Source organism: Haemaphysalis longicornis, unplaced genomic scaffold (genome assembly GCF_048455015.1).
Source record: "Haemaphysalis longicornis isolate Haplotype H1 unplaced genomic scaffold, Haemaphysalis longicornis Haplotype H1 scaffold_1, whole genome shotgun sequence".
Lineage (NCBI taxonomy): Eukaryota > Metazoa > Arthropoda > Arachnida > Ixodida > Ixodidae > Haemaphysalis > Haemaphysalis longicornis.
In genome coordinates this window covers 443,749,355-443,769,663 of record NW_027526203.1, presented here as the reverse complement: position 1 = coordinate 443,769,663, position 20,309 = coordinate 443,749,355, and the positions used below count along the sequence as shown (strand labels likewise).

Here is a 20,309-nt window from a genome sequence, read left to right as displayed (position 1 = left end):
AAAGAAGAAAACTCGAGATTTTAGTACAGTCGAGAGCCCGCTTATAACGAACACATCGGGAAACTGAAATCAGTTCGTTATTTCCACTTTTCACTATATCTGGACACAAAATCTATGTATACAAATGGTAACGGAAAATGAATATTGTTCGTTATAGCCACTATTTCATTAGAATCGAGTTCAGTATAAGTGGACAATACTGTGTATATTTTCCAAAATGCATGGAGTTGAGCGTAGACCAGACAGCGCAAAGCCTTGGATGATGATGGAGCATGCGCAGAGGCACACAAGCTTGACTGCCACTCAGTTACAACAGGACCCAGTGCCACACTTACCGAGGACATCTGTTTGATCCTCTTGGTGGCGTCCACGTGTGCACGATAGAGGTCGACGGTGCTGGTCACGTCCGGGTTCAAGATGTTGCCGCTGCTGTGCCGCACAACCAAGTCCAGGTCGAGGATCCTGCACACCATCCGACAGACACTGGCTACAGGAAACTGCACCTCCAACAACGGCAAAACAACTCAAAGCTTCGTTTGGCGTGGTTTCCGACTTACGCATTGCCCATTTCAATCTTGGCTGTGACCTTTTGTTTAAGCTCTCGCAGTTCATCCTGTAACAAACAAGCATGCAAGTGAAAATTTATCTCTTAGATAAGCATAGTGGGGAAACTGGCAAACTGAATTTGGTCAACAAGTATCTTTAGGTTGAACTGTGTCGTTTCAAAATCTAAACCGTTTGCTAAACCGATTAGGCCTGGTCTACAGTGGGAATCTTTGCACCGCACCCAATATGCACTGCGGTTACATAACCAAGATCTATTAAAGTTGTTAGTTAAATGTTTGCACCGCTCCCAATATGTACAGCGGTTACATAACCAAGATCTATTAAAGTTGTTAGTTAAATGTTTGTGTGCCCGGCAAAGGTTGTCACAAAAAATCCTGACGTCTGTTGTGTAAGAGTTGTAATGGGGAGGCATAATAGCGCAAGAGTAATTCAACTTAAATTTACAAAAGCACCCGCAATGACATTCGAACTGTAATGAGTAGTGGGAGAATTTTTAGTTAGACCCACATTATGTTTTGGATTCACACTAGAAATTCCAAATTCCAGAAACATTGGAATGCCAACTTGAAATGCCTACTTCATGAGCCCCAATATCTATCAAATGACTGTGAATTTAGACAATTAGAGTGTTGTTCCGGCAGAAATTAACACCAAAAGTTATGCACTTTTTTTTGCACTAGTATCCCCGATGTGTATGTAACCTTTGCAAAACCTATGTGATAGAAACAACTCTGGAAGCACAAAAAAATGTATGCATCAATTTTGTCTGCCAGGATGCCATAGCTTGTGAAAACACAGAAAGCCGAGAGCCCTTGCAACTCATGAGCAACTGCATCTGAAGCTGTCAGAAATTCTCTACGTTGCGTGAGTTTGTACAATTATCTTTGAGAAGGTAAGCGCCTAGCTAAAAATTTTGCTTTCACCAACCCTCCAGAGCTTTGCTTTAAATGCAAAAAACTTTAGTCATTAAATTCATTGAGTGGTTACCAGTGCTGTTTCCGGACTGTAGTGTACTTCCTACAAGCACAGGAAATATGGCACAGGCAGGAATTCCTGGGATTCGAAAAAATAATCCCAAACATGGCTAACCACTCTACCTTGGCGAGTTTTGCTTACAGCAACTGAAAAATGTTTCTTAATTTATGCAATACTTTTAGCTTTTCCAATATCTAAGACAAGTTAAACATTTTGGATGCCAAATTGGACACCTGTCTTTTCTGAGCAAGTAGCACTAAGTGAGGGACCAAGACAAAGATCCCACGATGGCAATCTCGTTGAAATTTAAAGCAGATAGAGGTCAAAGGCATTTGATATAGTGGTCTAAAAAGCAGGCAGAAGACCATTTCTTAACGTTTTTTATCTCAAGTTTTTGTCATACACACCAAGTCTCCAGTTAAACTAAACATTACATTTTAAAAATCTAGAAATAAATAGAAAACAGACTGTTTCATTCATGCTCTGACTTCACTTACGTGGAGGCCACTAAGAAACATGCAAAGAAACAAAGAAAGAAGTTAAACACCAGCTACAAACATTGGTACTGTCAATGCTAAAGTGAGCAGACACACAACACAGCAGACGCGCAACACACGCAGAAAAGGGCACGTACAACTGGAAGAGTCCCAGACATAATTTTCCTTCTGGAGTCCATTAGTTCATACATCATGTTCCGAACAGAATCAAATTCTGTCCGGTTTGTCTGAAAAACAGAAAAAGGGAAATCAGTTGGGGCATTCAAGGTTGCATTGTCACAGCAGATAAAAGGATACAGTACAGGTTGGACATGGAAACAAACTTGTATTAAAAATTACGAGGACACCTAAGCCCGTGACTCCTTATGAAGAAGGGATGGCGAAAGCATCAGCGTCCATTTGCCAAAAGTGTTCTCTCATTATCATCATCATCATCATCGTCCTTTTCCATTTGTGTATTTTTCTTCCCGAGTGGATTGCTATGATTTGGCACATATCCACGTTTGAATCACCAAGCAAAGGGGGCACTTAGCCTGAACGTGCTTTCCTACCCGCCTAATTTCTACGTCTGCAATTAGCATGTTCAAATTACCACCCGCAGCGGATTCAGTGGCTAATGCGTTGTGCTGCTGAGCCCAAGGACATGGGATCAGTACCAGCTGTGTAGGCCGCTTTTGAGATGGAGGCGAAAAGCGAAAACACCCGTGTGCCGAAATTTTGGCACACGTTGAAGATCCCCAGGTGGTCAAAATAAAACCAGAGCCCTCCACTACGGCGTGCCTTATAGCCTGGGTGTAGCTTTGGCGAATTTGATGCTCAAATTACTCGTGTAGGCCTCAGTAAAAGTCTCCGACACAAGTTTCCAAGATGAAGTCGTCAATACATTCACTATGTCCACCTTTATTCAGCTAGATTCACCAATCTGTGGTGGTAGTGGGACTGTGTACTCGTCTCGTTTTCGCAAAGCCCCCGTTTGAATCCCATTCAGACCCAAACTTATCCAATTTTCATTTCTGCTCAATTAACTATCTTCACAAGAGCTTCATTGAGTAACCTGGCATTCATCCAAGCCCTGTTTGGCCATTTCCTGTGAAGTCTGTGAGTCAAGGTCACCAGATTTTCAACCTATGGAGTTGAATCATTAAAATCACACAGTACACTCATGCGCTGGTCGGTGCCACTATTATCTATGCACACACATAATAACTGCCAGAGGTAGCTTCTGATGAACAGATAAAAAATGCAGTTTTCATTAAATTACTAATGCAAAGAGGAAATCCACAGCCAAACTTTTTGAAGTGAAAAATTTCTGTCAGTCACCAAACTGACGATTTTACAGGGTGTGACTTTTGCTACATCTCAGTTTCACCTCGTGTCACAAAGTGAAAGATGAACCGAAACCTACAAGGTAGAGCTGCTTCCAAATAGGGCCCCATTCCCGGAGAACAGCCGTGATCTCCTTGATGATGGAGGGCTCCTTTGGAATGACCACTTCATGGGGCCTGGCAAAAAAGTGTTATCACGTTAGACAACGGCAAAAGAAAACGGTGTCCGGGGAGTGGAAAAAAAGCATTCACCCAGTTTTGTCGATGATGGAGTCCTTGACAGCAATGTAACTTTTCGGAAATATTCCTTTTTTTGTTTTACTGCTTGTGCAGCACCCATAGTACCACTCTGAGGCGCAAGAGCACAAAAAGTAAGAAAACACTGTTAGTTTTTCCAGCAAATGTAAAGGCAGCGGGACCATGAATGCATCTGTTGCTAAACAGGTTTCGTTATCTGCACTAGCGTTATATACTTCAGAAAAGCCTGTGTCTTGGCTAGTTAGTAGCCTTGCATTGCAGGTTCACTGCTTGTTTTCAAACACTATATGCGAGAGGAGTGCTTAGGGACACACACAATGCAAAGGAAGGTGTGTCGTCCCGAGCCTCGCCTGGGGTGTCCCAAAACAGCGTGGACCGGCGACGACGACTCTTAGTTACTAGCACAAGAATGACTGAGGAAGTGCGCAACGGTAGATGAGCTACTGGCGGCTGCGAGCGAACAGTGTAACCATAACAAGATGGGTAGAGCCCGACACCTCCCAGGGGAATAATCTGAGGCAGAAAGCAAGAGGAACCAAAGTTCATAAATACCTTCAAGTTCCTCGTAAATGTACACAGAATCACCGACATTCAGCCGGAGTTTATGGACCCCTTCTTCTGTGAAGTTGGCGATTGCTGTATGTAGAAGGAAAAAGTAAAGGCTTGATTTCGTGAGGTTGACATCACGCACTTACTCATGCCTGATCGTGGAGTCCCCGCCACGAACAAGAAATAAAAAAGGTTTAGGAGCGAAGCACGCAGGTTTCGGTAACGGTTTTATTATCACGCGGCCGATGAATCGAGCAGTACTCTTCAATGAAACAAGTGCCTGCTCGATAAGCCATGTTGAGCAAAGGACCGAACTACCTGTTGCCGCGCGCAAATCAAAGTGCGGATTCGACCGCGATGACTCATTACAGGCAAGATTAATTTCAATGCACGATCACGGGACATGCCAGACGAGAAGCACGTATCAGCATACACATACACTCGAGTCAAATAACTTGCAGACGCCGCCGCGGAACCGAGGCTAATTCCCAAGGCGATTTAGGCGAAAGGGAGGATGTTTGATGGCAGCAATCAGCCTTACCCACTCCATATTTTGCTTTATCCGACACAGGTGTCCACTTGGTCATACTGGTGTGGCACTAGGCACTAATCACACAGCAGGAACACTTCACCTGGACAGAAAACTTAGCGTCATTTCCATTCCGCAACGATACATCGGTCACCCATAGCAGCATCCGCTGCCGTGCGCTGTGCCGCTATGCTTTCGTGCGGCGGCTTACCGCACCGAGAGGGCGCGTGAATGTTTCCGTCAGGAAGTTATTTCCGGCCGCAGCGTTTACACAAGAACAAAACAAAACAGTAAGAAATTTTTGTAGCCTTTGTTTCTTTTTGTTTAAAAATGAATGCCTATTTGTGTTTTCTATTTTATTTTAGGCAATTAAGTACTACAACTACAGTTACAAACAAAATGTACTGCATGCGCATCAGTTCTTTTTCCGATTTGGCCCGTTGGGCGGCACTAGTCGTAATCAAATGAGGGCGCGTTTTTTAACTTTAGGCAGCGCCAAGATACCTTCCTTGGCATTTCCTTCACTTCCTCTTCTTTCATGGCGTGGCAAATTTATGATGTTTTCATTTTTTGCCCATCTCGGGGCTTCCAAAAGGCGCACGAGCGCGCTGTGCGCGCAAATAGTGCGCGTACTTCGAAAGAACGCTCCAGACGTGTAAGGTAAGGTAAATGTATCCTTTACGGGCTCGTCGCGATCGAAATGGCTACCGGAAGCATGCGAGTGATTACGCACGCGTTTCGCGCAGCGGTGAGCTATTGGAATATGCTATGCAGCTTGAATGCACGCACCTTGAAAGAGTCTAGGCGCGACTAACGTTAAGCTGTTACCAGATGGGCAATGTTAGCGTCTACTGAGCCGATCGTAACCAACTTTGGAGTGGCGAAAGCTTGGGTGCTCGTGAAACACAAATAGGTAGGTGCCACTTAACGTCCTGATTTTCGCGGGCCTCAAAATTGGCGCACATCGGTTCGTGTGCGTCACTCCTGGGTCGGTTTTCTCTTCGCTTTGCATAATGCAAGCGGACGCTATAACGAGCTCGTAGGAAGCAGATTGCAACTTGATGCACAAAGCCCAAACCCGAGCCTTTGTTTTCTTTACGTTAACTGACAACTTCATCTGCCTTACGCTTCACTGCTTCGCGACCACCGGCCCTGCCACAACGCTGCGCAAGAGGATGTGCGAAAGGAATTCCATTGTCCGTGCTTGTTGAGCCCTGCAGCATGAAGCGGCGTTCGTTTGATGTTTATGTACTTTGAAAAATAATTGTCTTTCCAAAAAATGTTATTACCGTTCCTGACTCCTCGCCGCCCGTTTTCGCAGATCGCGTCAACGATGGCCACCAGCTCTCCTCCAGCAGATGAGGACCTGATTGAAATGATCGTTGAAGATGAGACGGTCTCCTTCAGCAAAACTCTCCTCATGGAGTCCAGTCCTTTCTTTGAAGACACTTTCAAAGATGGACAAAGGAGAAATAAGCGGGTAAGTTTAATTCTCTCTGCATGTTTTGGAAGTTTGAAACCATGGCAAATATGTGATGTTTAAATGCCAGCACAAGGATGGCTGCGCAAAATTTATTGATCGCGCAGGTACAGGTACAGCTAGCTGACCAGGCACAGCTAGCTGACACATTCAAATCTAAGTGTTTTGTGTGTGTGTCTGTGCAGGTAGTCATCTCTGGAGTGAGTGGCCAGACGTTCAAAGACCTCCTGGAGTACATGAAATCTGGAAAGCTGGAATTATCCTGCACTAACGTAGCAGACATATTCCATGCTGCCTGTAAACTTCAAATGCCAGATATTATTCGACAGTGCATTGAGGTGAGTGCAGGAACATGCCGCACTGCAATGCATGCTTCAAAACAGTCGTATCATTCTGCCATGCTTAAAATTGTACAGAGGAACTCCAGCCGCCTGCTTTCTTATATGCCTCGTGTGTTCACTTGAGCTTAGGTTGGTGAATTATGACTCAGTGGTCTTTTAACTGAGAGTTTCATCATCTGATTCAAGAACGGAACGTATGGCTTGTGCGATGTGCTGCTACAGGTTTCACTTGCTGTATTTGGCAACCGCCCAGCTTCGGTAAACATAGCTTAGTGTCAATCTAGCTAGTGTAGCACAGTTAGAAAAAAGTGTGCTAAGAACTGTGCATTTGTGCACCATTCATAACACAAAGGATGCACACACTGGTGTGGACACGGCAACTTCCAGTCCCTGTTTTACTCTGTCTTTTGGCACGAGGTCAGCATACTGACTGCCAATTTCTGGCTGCTCCACGAAGTATGTGACATTATTGTGAAGCAGGTATAATTTAAAACGCAGTGTCTAGTATTACATCCGACATAACCCAAAATTGAAAACTAAAGTTACGTTTGACGGAACTTTTAAGCCAGTGTCTCGAGTTATGTCCGATGGAACTTTAAGCCAGTGTCTAAGTTACGTCTGACGGAACTTTAGGCCAGTGTTTTGAGTTACATCCGGCATATAGGGACAGTTTCACAGAAGATGGTTGGCTTACACTAACCAACATATTGAATGTCAAGAAGCAAGCACACAAGTGGGAATGCAACTACTGCACGCTCCCACTGAACGAAACTGGGTGCATCGCATGACTGTGTTGGCATTTCAAAGAAAAGCTCTCAAGCCAGCCGAAGGTCCTGCAAAAGATGTTTAAAAAAGCATTAGATTGTCGACTGTGTGCATTTATTTATTTACTTATTTATTTATTCATTCATTTACTTTTTCTATTTATTTATTTTTGTTTATTTATTTGTTTATTTATTTATTTATTTATCTATTTATTTATTTATTAGTAATACCGTCGAGGCCAATGGCATTATGGAGGAGAGTGGTTACAATCATGAGTACAACAAAAAAGCAGCAAAGGTAGTAATCAGGGCCGTACCCAGCAGAGCACGGCGCGAACAGTTTCCTGGGGGTTCGAACCCCTCCCGAAATCTTTTCCAGGCAGCACGTAAACAATACTTACTGTTGCTTTCAGCAAAACTACACCCTCCCCAAAATTCATAACCCCCCCCCCCCCCGAAAAAAATTTCTGGGTACGGCCCTGGTCGTAATACAAGAAAAAATACATCTTTACACAAAATTAGGCAGAAGCAAAACAAATGCAGCAAGCAAGCATAACTGCACACAACAAGGAATGGTTTATACAATGTTGACTATGGCATTTTTGAAAAGCACATGGTTAACAATGGTTGCTATTGGTGAGGGAAGGTGATTCCATTCTAATGATGTCCGGGGACTAAACGACTGGGAAAATGCGTTTGTTCGGCTCGATGCTATGCCGACCTTGTGAGCATAGTCAATGCGAGAAAAAACGTACAATGGAGACAAAATGAGTTCATCGTGCAGGTGTTGGTGATGAAATATTTTGTGGAACAACGAAAGTCGGAAAATTCTACGTCATACTGTTAGGGATGGTAGGTTAAGGGTAGATTTCATTGCAGTTACACTGGCGGTTCGGTTAACGTTCGACAAAATGAAACGTGCAGAATTATTTTGAACCATTTCCAGTGTGTTAATGAGATTGTGAAAGGAAGGATCCCAAACTGAACAGGTGTATTCTAATTTAGACTGGATAAGCATTTTGTACAACAGTAATTTAAGGGATGATGGTGCCTTGGAAAAATTACATCTGAGGTAACCGAACATGCGATTTGCATTGTTAATAATATATTCAGTGTGAACGGACCAGGTGAGATTGTTAGTGATGTTAACACTGAGATACTTATAAGAAGAAACAGAGTCTAGGGCGATGCCATCAAGATAGTAAACAGGTAATGTATTATTTTTCTCAATACACGCATGAATTTATACTTACTAACATTAAGTTCCATTCGCCACTTTAAGCACTAAGCCGAAATAGAATTTAGGTCAGTTTGAAGGTTGGTTAGGTTATCACAGGTTATTTCCCGGAACAATTACACTACACAATCGTTGGCAAACAAATTTATGTTAGATGAAACACACGACGTCAAATCGTTAATGTATATTAGAAAAAGCAGAGGGCCGAGAACAGAACCTTGTGGCACACCGGATTGAACGAAGGTATTAGAATTTTGGTTGTTAATCGAAACAAACTGTGAGCAATTAGTTAGGAACATCTCAAGCCATGCAAGAAGTTTCGTTTCAATGCTAAGCTGATGTAACTTGTGTAGTAGTAGTTTATGGCACACCTTGTCAAATGCTTTCGAAAAGTCTAGATATATGCATATTAGTTTATGGCACACCTTGTCAAATGCTTTCGAAAAGTCTAGATATATGCAATCAGCAAATGATGATCGATCAAGTATGGCATGAAGGTTATGTGTGAAAGATACCAACTTGGCTTCACATGAGTAACTTTTGCGAAAACCATGCTGTGATCACGTAAAAAATGAATTTGATTCTAAGAAATTAACAAGGTGGGAAAAAAGAACATGTTCAAGTATTTTACAAGGGATGCTAGTAAGTGAAATGAGTCGGTAATTAAGCGGTGAGTTTTTGTTTCCTGATTTATGAAGTGGAATCACCTTCCCCACCGTCCAGTCGGCAGGCAAACAACCGTTGTCAAGTGATTGCTGAAAAATCTTTGTTAAAATGATGGATGAATAGGCACAAGTGCTCTGCGAGAATTTATGGCTGATATCGTCACAACCAGGAGCAGAAGAAAGTTTGAGCGATTTAATTACCTTGGCTGCACCTCTTGGTTCTACAGTGAAACCTCGTTATATCGAACAGTGCGTGAACCGTGAAATAGTTCGATATAACCGAAATTCGATATATAAAATTTGATCAAAAACGCGTCAAAATGCAGCGCGATTCAATCACTAAAAAGGCAACGACAAGAATGACTACTCACATGAAGCGTTAAATTGAACTATTTATTCCCAGGGAAAAAAAACTGCAGCAGCGTTCACTGTTTCTTCGCGTTGACTTCGAGTTGACGCGGTGGATGATTTCCAGCTTGGTCGCTAATGTCAGTGACGTTCGTTTCTTCACGTTTGCCGCCATCACCACTCCGCACCGGCTGACACAGTGCCTTGCAAACACAGTCACGTAGCGGCGCGAACAGTGTCCGCTAGTTTAAACCACGCACGACGCTGAAGAGTTCGTTAAGGCGTTGAGGCTTGAGCTTATCGACTGAAACAAGACAAGACGATGACTGAAGCTGATGAACAACGACTGAACCAAATGGTGAACCGGCTGAGCCTGAGTCAGCCAACTGCGTATGCCGCCTAGCCTGAATGGCACTACCGGCGCCTCAGGCATGCGTTTGAGTCGCAAACGCCTGCTGTGCCACCGCTATTCTCCTCTGCGTTGCGGGAGAGCCTGCCGCCTGTCTCCGGAGCGCGCGCTTTCGGCCGGCGCTGAGTTCGATATATCCATTTCTTAACCGACCGAGTTCGATACAGAAAATTAAAAATGCATGTAATTCTTTTAAAAAATTGACAATGGTTCGATATAAGCAATAATTGGATATACCCGTGTTCGATATAACGAGGTTTGACTGTATAAATATTGGAAACATATCGGGGTAGTTGAAAATTTCAGAAGGGGGTAAGCAAACATTATCGAACAAAGAAAAATTACGCACGAAGGTTTCATTAAAAGTGTTAGGGCATGCCTCCGGAGGAATAGCGGCACCATCGCTGTCGGTTAGGTGTATGATATCGTTATCACGAGGATTGATGGTACGCCAAAATTTTTTAGTGTCAGTAACTAGCATATTGGGTAATACGGTATGCAAAAAGGTTTCTTTCGCTGATCTTAGTGCCGCAACATAGTTATCATTAGCCACTTTGTAAGCCGCCCAACGCGCATCATTCCTTGAAAGTTTAGCTGATCTGTATAGACGTTTTTTCTTGTTAGATAAACGTTTAAGGTTATTTGTATACCATGGCTTCACATTGAAGTGAATAGGAATGTACTTGTTCGTGAGCTCGCTAACTTTTTTCGTAAATATGCTCCAGTTATTTTCCACAGTTCGATCATGCTCCAGTTATTTTCCACAGTTCGATCAGCAAAATCTTCTAAGAAAGTGTCAAGAAACTCGCTTAGTTTGTTGTTAATGGCCTCGAAGTTCGCACGGTTATAGTTAAAGGAGCCATGAAGAGAAAATGCAAGTTGGTTTTATTCGAAAGATTTCGTGTTTTATAGTGCCCCCAGCGCTTGTCCGGATACAAATGGTGCTTTATTCACTGAGAAATTAAACAATTTAGGTTAAAATTTTGATTTTCCCGCTCAATCGTGCGTTTTCGTGGTCCCAAATGACATCACAGGAACCGACCGCTCTGCAGCCTAGAGTCCCTTCATTCACGCATCCACCGTACAGGGTAGAGACACGTATACGCTGGCGCCGCCATTTTCGGTTGCTCGCTCGCCGCCGAAGCAAGTCATTGTGTCAAAACCGCGCTAAAATTATCGCCGCAACGCCGTTTACTGAAGAAGTTTGAATCATATTGTCTGTTTCGCGTTGCTAGGTCTCGTGTGAAACGAAAAGAATAACGCGTTGAACCCGTTGGCCCAATTGCGGCGGCACGGGAATGTTCAAAGGTTGTCTCCACCCTGCACAGTGGGTTGGTTTGTTCCCGCGTTTCTTTACGTTCCGTAACCTAGATGGTGCCACCATACCGTGGCAAGCGTTTGGTTTGTTTTTGCCCGCATTTAAACCTGGCTTGTTTTTGTTCTGGGAGAAAATATTCGTTCCCTGAAACAGTGCTTGCTCGACAAATGGGGTCACGTAAGACACCGTTGCTTGCGTCAATCAGCCAGTGTCGTCTGAGACAACCCCAAGCCTCGTAGTGCTGTGCAGCTAAACCAGCTAAACCAAGCATGCTGTGCGCAGTACGAACAGCAGAACGCATCAGTACTTCATTGTTTACATGTGCTTTCGTAACTTCCACTGTTTGTCCCATCATTCTTATTGCTTTGTAAAGAATGTGCCCTAAATTTAAGCGCAAATCGCTCGTTCGTCTAGTTTGTAAGCTCTACCTAATTTTCGTCTGCTTCTGCCAGCCTCCGCCAATCGCAGAGCTTAGCTCATGTGACATCATAGGTTGTGTTGCGGGAAATGAGCTGGTGGGTCGCATGACCATTCCCGTTTTTCCTAATTATGTAGCTTATTTGAGCGAAGTTTACGTTAAAAGTGGTGTCAGTATGATTCTAACGAGACAATATTTCGAATGAACCAAACTTGTGTTTTCTCTTCATGGCTCCTTTAAGGACAGGTTTACTTTGTTTCATTGTTTTTGGACATAATGAATTTAGACTGAACGTAAGTAAGGAATGATCGCTCAAACCTGGTAAGTGTGTGAGGTTAGAAACCAGGTCAGGCACGGTTGTAAGTACTAGATCAAGAGTGTTAGCTGTTCCATTCGTTATTATTGTTGGTTCCTTGACTAACTGAGTTAGCGAAAAAAGAGAGCACATATCTAGGAATTCTTGAGCGAAAGTAGATAAAGGAAAAATAATAGGTTGTTCATCAGCTCATTGTACATTCGGCAAGTTAAAATCCCCCAACAAAAACAGGGTGACGTGGGATACCGTGAAACAAGTATGTTTAAAACATCATGTAGCTCGTTCACAAAATCAGATGAGTCAGTAGAGGGGCGATAACAGGCACAAATTACGAACTTTCGGAACCCTATTTCAACAAGGGCGCACACAATCTCGAGGTTACTGATAACGTGGATGCACTGTGATGAAAAATCTTTAGTGATACCCAACAAAACGCAACCGCCTCACCGTATCGTGCACGTGTTAACACGTGCACGATACGGCCAGATTTAATAATTAAAATTTCTCTAGATTTATTATTTTTTCTGGGAAGAAATAAAAGGGTACTAGGGCGGTCCCTTTACTACTCCTAATCAACTCTTAATTGTATTCAAAGAGGAGCTGCAGATGCTACAAACTGGCACTGCGCCTGTTGCAAGAGGTAATGTTTTGTGGATTCCCGTCTTCTCCTTTTCTTTCGTGTGTTGGATGAGGAAAGGAGTGCATGTGCATTCGTAGAAAAATAATGCTTTTAATTTAGAAAAACTGCGATGACTCAGGTGGAATTCGAACCCACATGGGTGCAAGTAACGCGCTCGACCACCTAAGCGTAGAGGTCTTTTTTTTTCTGCAACGCTTTTTTTTTATTTATTGCCTGGCTTTGACGATACACAGCACATCGCAGATCAGCAAGGTAAAAGATCGCACATAGGGGATAGTGTGCAACGGGTAGCTTGCTTGGCAATCATGGGGTACGAGGTTCAAAACCGTCCACTCGGTGAACTCATTAAGGTAGTGCAGCACTTGCCTTTCCATTGTCGAGTGCAGCATGTGGCGCCTGCACTTTTCTCTTCAATTTACTGACGGCGCAGAGAGCGCAGGATGAGTTCACAGCTTTCCCTTCACTGCTGAGAGGAGATGCAGCGGCACCTGCGCTGAATGTGCAGGCCTAATCTAAGTCACCTATCATTTACCATTTCGACACCAGTTAGGCTGTAAAGCAGCCACATTAAATATCTGTTTTGTGACAACATTCATGTTGTCTTCGAGTTTGAAGTCACATATTGTACAATGGACCATTGCAATAATGTTGCGTACGTTGCATAGAACGTGACTGTATTTGGTATCGTCAGCTGTGAACTTTTTTTTTCTTGACTTTACATCTGACGTAACTTCAAAATATACCATTTACAGGTACGTCGGACGTAACTCTAGACACTGGCTTAATTAAACTTCCGTCGGACGTAACTTTAGTTTTCAATTCTGGGTTCTGTCGGACTTAACCCTAGACACTGGTTTAAAGCTCCGTCGGACGTAGCTTTACTTTTCAACTTTGGGTTACATCGGACGTAACTCTAGACACAGCGAATTTAAAATTGATTCATATAAATGCTAATCCCTCAGCAGTGACAGCATCATTTTCAGTTGAACAATGTGGTAGGTAGTACAAACGACCAGTCTTTTAATAAAGCCAAGTTGTTTGGTGTAGTTCCTCATGGTGGTTCCTTAAAGAGGGATTGATGAGCGCTTTGCTTTGTTGAATAATATGTCCTTGTACTACTCTTCACTGCACGCCTGATTAGATAAGTAGGGACTGTGCTATAGTTATAGAAGACCATGCCTACTACAGCTTTCTTTTTGGGCTTTGTGGCTGCATGTAAGTGCATGCGATAAATACAATCGCTCACTCAGTTTTGCCGCAGACTGATCTAAAGTTTTAAAACCATGCCTTCCGATATTTGGAGTGCAGGGATGGGACAGAATCAAGATTAGATGCATGCATGGTGCTGATCATTTGCTCTAGCTTGCCGATTTTCACTGTGGGCACTGCCATCGTTCGTAACTGGTACTAATGTCTCTCTTCACAGATGGAAGCACAGGCGAGTGCGATTGGGAGACAAATTATTTTGTACAAGACAGCAAAGCGCATGAACAATCAAGAGGAAACGGACAATGCCTTCTACTCTCTCGCTTCAAATTTCATGCTCATTTCACATTCGCTCGAGTTTCTGGAGCTTGACGTTAAAGATGTGTGCGAATTATTATCATCAGATGTATTAGGCTGCGATGGGTAAGCCCCCTTCATTAGCCTCTTTGTGTAATGTATGACAGCCGTAGAAGGCATCTGTTTTTACTTAAGGGTGGGGCTATATATAACAGTCTTGCTGAAAAAGATGAATGCAGAAGATTTGATTCACAGACTCCGTCATCTTTCCTGCATATTATTTTTAGAAATGTGATAGAAAAATGCAGTTAAAAACGTAGTCAAGGTAGGGCAGTGCAGCAAGATGCCCTGCAAAAACACAGAATCCTGAGACTTGGTATGCGTACTAAAACAAACCTAGGATTGTGAAATTGAGTAACCTGCCCATTAGTGTCTCCAGATAATATCATTAACCAAATAACTTGGTAGAATTCTCGTTTATGGGAATTTTCGTTTGTTCCTGGTGGGTTCGGCATCCAAACATCCATACAGTTTGCGTTATCATTGGCTAAAGCCAATGATAACGTAGTAATGTACGTGGAACAATTTCTGCAAAATGTGTAGGTAAGGTGCATTCACTGGTCCAGCTGGTGCGGTTTCAGCTCCAGTCATCTTGTTTGGATTTGTGAAAAAACAGTACCGTTTTTGCGCAAATACTGCCTAAAAGACGGTTTTTTATGGAGTATCTGCTTAGAGTAGCGAGGGTTAAAAATGGCAGTATGCTGCTTTCAGCCCTCCTATTTTTTTCTGGCATGCTTTGCTCATATCTCGCCACAGAATGTGCCTTGCACTACCAGGCCTTGTAAGCTGAGTAACCGCGTTTTAAAAAGGCTTTCATATTTTCTGCTACACAACTGCATTCAATATGTGTCAAGAAAAATATGAGGTTCTTACTTACCCTAACTAAACATATATGCAGCCTGACACAATATAGGTAATGGCCCACAATCCTCTGTCACATAAATTTGGCATTAGCAGTTTTACTATCAGCCATACTGAACTGACTAATAGATAATTAAGGTTACTGATTAGTAGATGTTTGATACTTCTTAATCAGTCCACAGTCCTAAAAAAACAGTATCTGACACTTTAGTTTGTTTATAATATTCAGTTAGTGCAGTGGTTCTCAACCATTACTGCCCCGGGGACCCCTCTGGGGCTTGCGAAAGTGACGGGGGACCCCACGATGGAGCATATGGTGATCGGTGTCGTAATGTCAAACAATTTGTACTTGCAGCTTACGTTGCCCACACACTTATCCGATTCCCGCCTTTTCTGCTTGACGTTAATGACGATGCGCGTCACAATGCTGAACAATTTGCTCTTGAATCTATAAGTCTGCCTTTTCTGTGTCTGTTTCTTTTCTTCTCATAGCTGGCGTGCTGTGCAAAAAGCAGATGTTAAAATATGTGCTACGCGGAGAAACTAAGCGTACACGTAATGTGGCGAAGCCACCTTTTTGCACTGCAAGAAAGAGCTAGTTAGCAAAATCGAGAAAAATATGGCGGGAGAGGGGGGGGGGGGTGTAGCTTTGAGCGAGGCTTGGCGGACCCCTCAAATGTTCTCGCGGACCCCCTGGAGTCCGCGGACCCCCATTTGAGAACCACTGAGTTAGGGCAATGTTGCATGATGTGTTCAGGGTATTCAGGGTTGCCGTGAGCTCTGAGAAATTCCAGTCAGTGCTTCAATTTTAACAACAGAGCTGTTTAGGCCAACACAAATCCATCTGTTGTAGACAGAAAACCCCCGAAGCCTCAAGAAAAAATTGTGTTTAGAGAGGTCCTGGTAATCGAACTTGGGACCTTTATGCCGTGGAACCGGCAACCTCCTGACCACTGGGCCACCCCAAAGGCATGAGGGGTACGGGGTTAGCAGCGATGGGAAATAATAACGTGTGCAGCCAGCTGGAAAGAAAAAAAACGCTTCCCGTTGTCAAAATCGAACCTGGGTCCCTCGCATTATGAAACTGGTATCTATCCGGTGGAGCTATCATCGCATTCCAGGTGCACAGCATTGCTTTTGTGTTCGTAGCACGGGCATTGTCTTTGGATTTAGCTGTGGGTTCTGGCGTGTGCTGACGCAGTCCACTTTGGGAGAGTTGTGAAAGCGTGCAGATGAAACAATCCAGGCCTGCCAGTCATGAAGAACTTTCAGCGGCAAGTCCAGAAGTAAATGTGAGGTGCTGACATATGGAGCGGAAATATGGTGCCTTACTAAACAACTTGACAGCAAACTTAGGTATGCCCAACGGTCCATGGAACGAATAATGATTGGGTAACACTTGGAAACAGGAAACGAGCTTCCTGGATCAGCAAATAAACTAGAGTAAAAGATATCATAGCTCAAATAAAGAAAGAGAGATGGACTTGGGCTGGCCGCGTAATTGGACGAAAGTCGACAATCGGTGGACTACCAGGGCGACAGAGTGGACACCGAGAGATGGGTCTAGAAAAAGAGGAAGGCGAATTATTCAATGGAGGGACGAAATATGAAAATTTGGAGGCAAAGAGTGGACACGAGCGGTGCGGGACAGGAGCAGTTGGAGGTCGATGGGAGAGGCCTTCGTCCTGCAGTGGACCTAGTGGGCGGCTGCTGCTGGTGATGATGCAACAGCCGGGTCTTCGACAAAGGGAGAGGGGCCGCCAGCTTTGCTGTTTCTCCAGCCTTGCACCACTAGTGCAAGCTGCGCAAATTTTTTCAGATGATAATCATACATATTACATATAGCAAACTTTTCAGAACTTTCAATATTTCAGCATTCAATATTAGGGGATGCGTCATCATGCTTGAATAATAATAAAAAAAGAATATTTGTAAACCATTGCCTGGCTAAAGTTTCTTCTTTAATCCTCTGAAAGCCTTGTGACAGTTTCTGTCGCTATTCATGCACCCACCCCCAAACTCTGCCAACTACCAAAAAAAAACAAAAAAAAAAAACAGAGCTTAATGTTTATACATTGTTTGCCTACATTTGCCATCAGTAGATAAATGAAGACTGTGAAAGGAATTCGATGCACTGATGTAACAAACCTGCCTTTAATGCCATCGCATAGCCAACTGATGCAGAGGCCAGCATTGTACATGGGCCTACAAGCAAACGCTGGCACTAACACCTCCTTTGCGCTATTTTTTTAGGTCCCCCTCTTATGCTGCTTTTAAACGTTCGAGGCCTTGTGGCACTTAAAAGCAGCAGCTTTGACCATGGATGAGTGAAAAATACCGTAGTGCCACCTTGCGGTGCCCACCGAAACCCCCCAGGATCGTAATGCAGTGCCCCAACAAACGGCGTGTGAGCAGGAGGGAAAAGTTTCACCACTTACAGGTGCTGCTGGGGGTAAGATGGCATCAGGGCTAGGGTGTAACATGCCTTAACACATTCCCTCTTGATACACGTGTGGTGTATGTGTAGCCGTATATCTGTGCTAGGTGCACTACAAAGTCTTCCTCATCACCAAATGCAATAATACTATCGCGTTCCACGCTTTAAGACGAAGCTTAAATCCTCCAATTTTTTAACTGTAGTAGGTGGGAAAAGTTTTCATTAAGCAGTGTAGTTAGATGTCTGGGTGCTACACCAGAGCTATTTTCTGCATTTTCTGGCTAGTGCAATGTGAATTTGGTGTGGCTAAATTTAATGTAAAATGTTTATGGTGTAAATGTGATCTCAAAATAAATAACACTCAAATTTTTCCCATTCTTAGAGCCAGTAGTTCCCTACAAAACGTTATGTCCCGTGATGTGCCCACTGAGTGTATTATTGTGCTCTGCTGTCCGCAGTGAAATGGATGTGTTCAAGGCAGCCTGCCGCTGGTTGAACTACGACGAAGAAGCAAGAATGGACCGTGCGTCGAAGGTGATGCAGTGTGTGCGATTCCCCCTGATGAGCCTGATGGAGCTGAGCCACTGCGTTGAAACCAATACACCGGCTGGTCTTCAGGACGTTCAAAACGTCCGCGTCATGATGCTTAGCGCAATATGGTGAGACCCCTAGGTTACTCTGTAGTTGCGCTTTTGTATTTTTATCATTCTAAAGATTGCACCTTGCCGTTTCACCTAGCTTCTGGGTTGCTAAGGCTGCTGGCAAAGAGTCGGAGGTTCTACACCTGGCCCGAAAGCCTCGCCATTACATCGAAAGCAATTTTGGAGTAGGTACTTTTTTGCTTGCAATGCATGTTCTTCCAGTCCATTTCCAATTTTATTTCCCTAAAAACTCTCGTGGGCATTGTGTCGAGAGGAAGAACAAGATTACACAGTTCGCTCTGATGCAGTAGAGAAGTACAAAGTCTCAAGACCAGCTCTTTTGTTGAAGGAACAAAAGAACAGGAAACTGCAAAAACACAAAACCAAGTGCAACTGCAAAGTATGAGAAAGTATTTTTAAAAAGCTAAATAACAAAGTTTATGTAGGCAATACAAATAACGTGGCATAGACCACAAGCACAGAGTTTAAAGCTAGTATGCACACGGAAACAATTCAGCACTTTTCTTGGCAAATTTTTCAGGGTTTGTAAGGATGGTAACATGCCTTGGAAGGGCATTCTAGTCACTAATGAGGAAAGAAAGGTGAAGCAGGGCAGCAGGCAAAAGTTCAGACTGCACTTCATTTGCATGGTCTACACGTGACTTTATTCTTGAAGTAGCGAAATCGTTTTCAACTGAACCTTCTGGGCACATATGCAACCAACAAGAAATGCTTGATGAGTGATGGGGTGTGCCGTACCATTTGACACTAGGTAATCACAGTAATCTGGAATAAATACTGTAGTGTACTGTACTACAGAGCAGTGGCATTAAAGAAGGAATATGCGTACTGCACATTAAGGAGATTGCAGATTTTTGTATGTATCCATGGAGCTCTTTTTGAACTTGCAAAGCAGGGAGAAAAATTGGGATTTGCAACCTTTATTACAACTTTACAGTGCAGTGTCCAGTGAAAGACACAGTTGGTTGTAGTTAACCGCATTCTTCCATCTTTTTGCCCTGGATCCTTATTACTCTTGTCAGTCTGTAGACATATGCACGTAACCGAAAACCACAGGTGTAGGAATTGTTATGAAAAAGATCTAGTGAATGTAAAATCAGAGCGTACAATTATCAGTAGCGTGGGTATTTCACTTGTAGCAAACTACATGTGAACCCATCTGGGAGAACAACAAACATGAAGGTGCAGAAAAGAACAGGACAAGTAGGTACTCAGAAAGCTTTTTCTGCACTTTGCAAGCTCTGAGAAGTTTTTTTGGCAGTTCTGCACCAAAGCGATGTGGAAACATGACTTGCTTTGGTGAATGATATGGTGAGTAACCTAACCATTATTCTTCTCTCTTTGCCGGATCTTTATGCAAATGTGAAGATGCCTTCAGGCGAAGAGCCAAAGGCATTTGGAGCTTGCGGAGGAAATGAGCAGTCAGCCCTTCTTTCTGCGACGCTGGCCACAGCAAAGGCTCGGATGCTTGCCAAAACATTCTCAAGTCCTGAAGTGTGCACTCGTGGACCTGAACAAGAGGACATGTCACAGAAGTTCTGTGGACTGGACCCGGATGTTGAGCGGATTGTGATCTCATCAGCCTACACCTCTTCTACAGAGTCCAGCAGCCCCGCAGAAAGCCCGACACCCACGGCGTGTGAGTCTAGTTTCAACAGCACGCTACCACTGGACGGCTCCACTCTGACACGCCCCGCTACCCTGGAAAGCAGCGAAGAGCGCCGGACCCAAGACTGCTCCTTCTCTCAGAGCGACTTCTGCTCTCCCAGTGATGACAAGGAGCAGCTGTCGAGCCTGTCCGCAGACTCGGTCAGCTTGACGAGGCACAGCGATGGTGACCGTCTGCACCAAGTTGAAGTGGACCCACTGAAGAAGAGGCTGCTGCTCGACAACCAATGGACAACAGCCCAAAGTGACGTGCAGGACACAAAATCGCTGGTGCTGTGCAAGCGTCCAGATGTTGGCGTGTCAGCCATTAAAAATCTACCACAGCGGCCAGTCACAGCTTTGGCCACCATATCCGTGCAAACTGACCTTGGCCTGGCTGGAGCTTCATGCAAGGTAGGCTGAGGACGGGGGTTGTTAGCAAAGAGGCACGGGACAAGGAGATACGGTAGCAAAGGGGCACCGGCTGTGCTCTCTGTCTGCGT

At 43.9% G+C, this 20,309-nt stretch overlaps 2 protein-coding genes across 5 annotated transcripts in view; one reads left to right on the top strand and one right to left on the bottom strand.

The window, feature by feature from the left end:
- The window catches only part of Mbc (dedicator of cytokinesis protein myoblast city), a 76,681-nt gene extending 71,744 nt beyond the window's left edge, over positions 1–4,937 (bottom strand). Inside the window, exons 1-7 of the mRNA XM_077687573.1 lie at positions 4,713–4,937; positions 4,175–4,258; positions 3,617–3,713; positions 3,445–3,541; positions 2,177–2,266; positions 558–613; positions 336–462 (exon numbers count right to left, since the gene is read on the bottom strand). Of these exons, the coding sequence (XP_077543699.1) occupies positions 336–462; positions 558–613; positions 2,177–2,266; positions 3,445–3,541; positions 3,617–3,713; positions 4,175–4,258; positions 4,713–4,758 (597 nt within the window). The 5' untranslated portion in view covers positions 4,759–4,937. The remainder of the gene's footprint in view (positions 1–335; positions 463–557; positions 614–2,176; positions 2,267–3,444; positions 3,542–3,616; positions 3,714–4,174; positions 4,259–4,712) is intronic.
- A 236-nt stretch (positions 4,938–5,173) lies between these two features.
- The window catches only part of LOC144155875 (uncharacterized), a 29,807-nt gene continuing 14,671 nt past the window's right edge, over positions 5,174–20,309 (top strand). The window contains exons 1-7 of one of the 4 annotated variants that reach the window (XM_077687571.1): positions 5,174–5,360; positions 6,022–6,180; positions 6,366–6,518; positions 14,063–14,265; positions 17,956–18,156; positions 18,236–18,323; positions 19,528–20,220. In XM_077687571.1, coding sequence (XP_077543697.1) covers positions 6,034–6,180; positions 6,366–6,518; positions 14,063–14,265; positions 17,956–18,156; positions 18,236–18,323; positions 19,528–20,220 — 1,485 coding nt within the window. In that variant the 5' untranslated portion in view covers positions 5,174–5,360; positions 6,022–6,033. The other 3 variants (XM_077687569.1, XM_077687570.1, XM_077687572.1) reach the window with 3 other exon arrangements.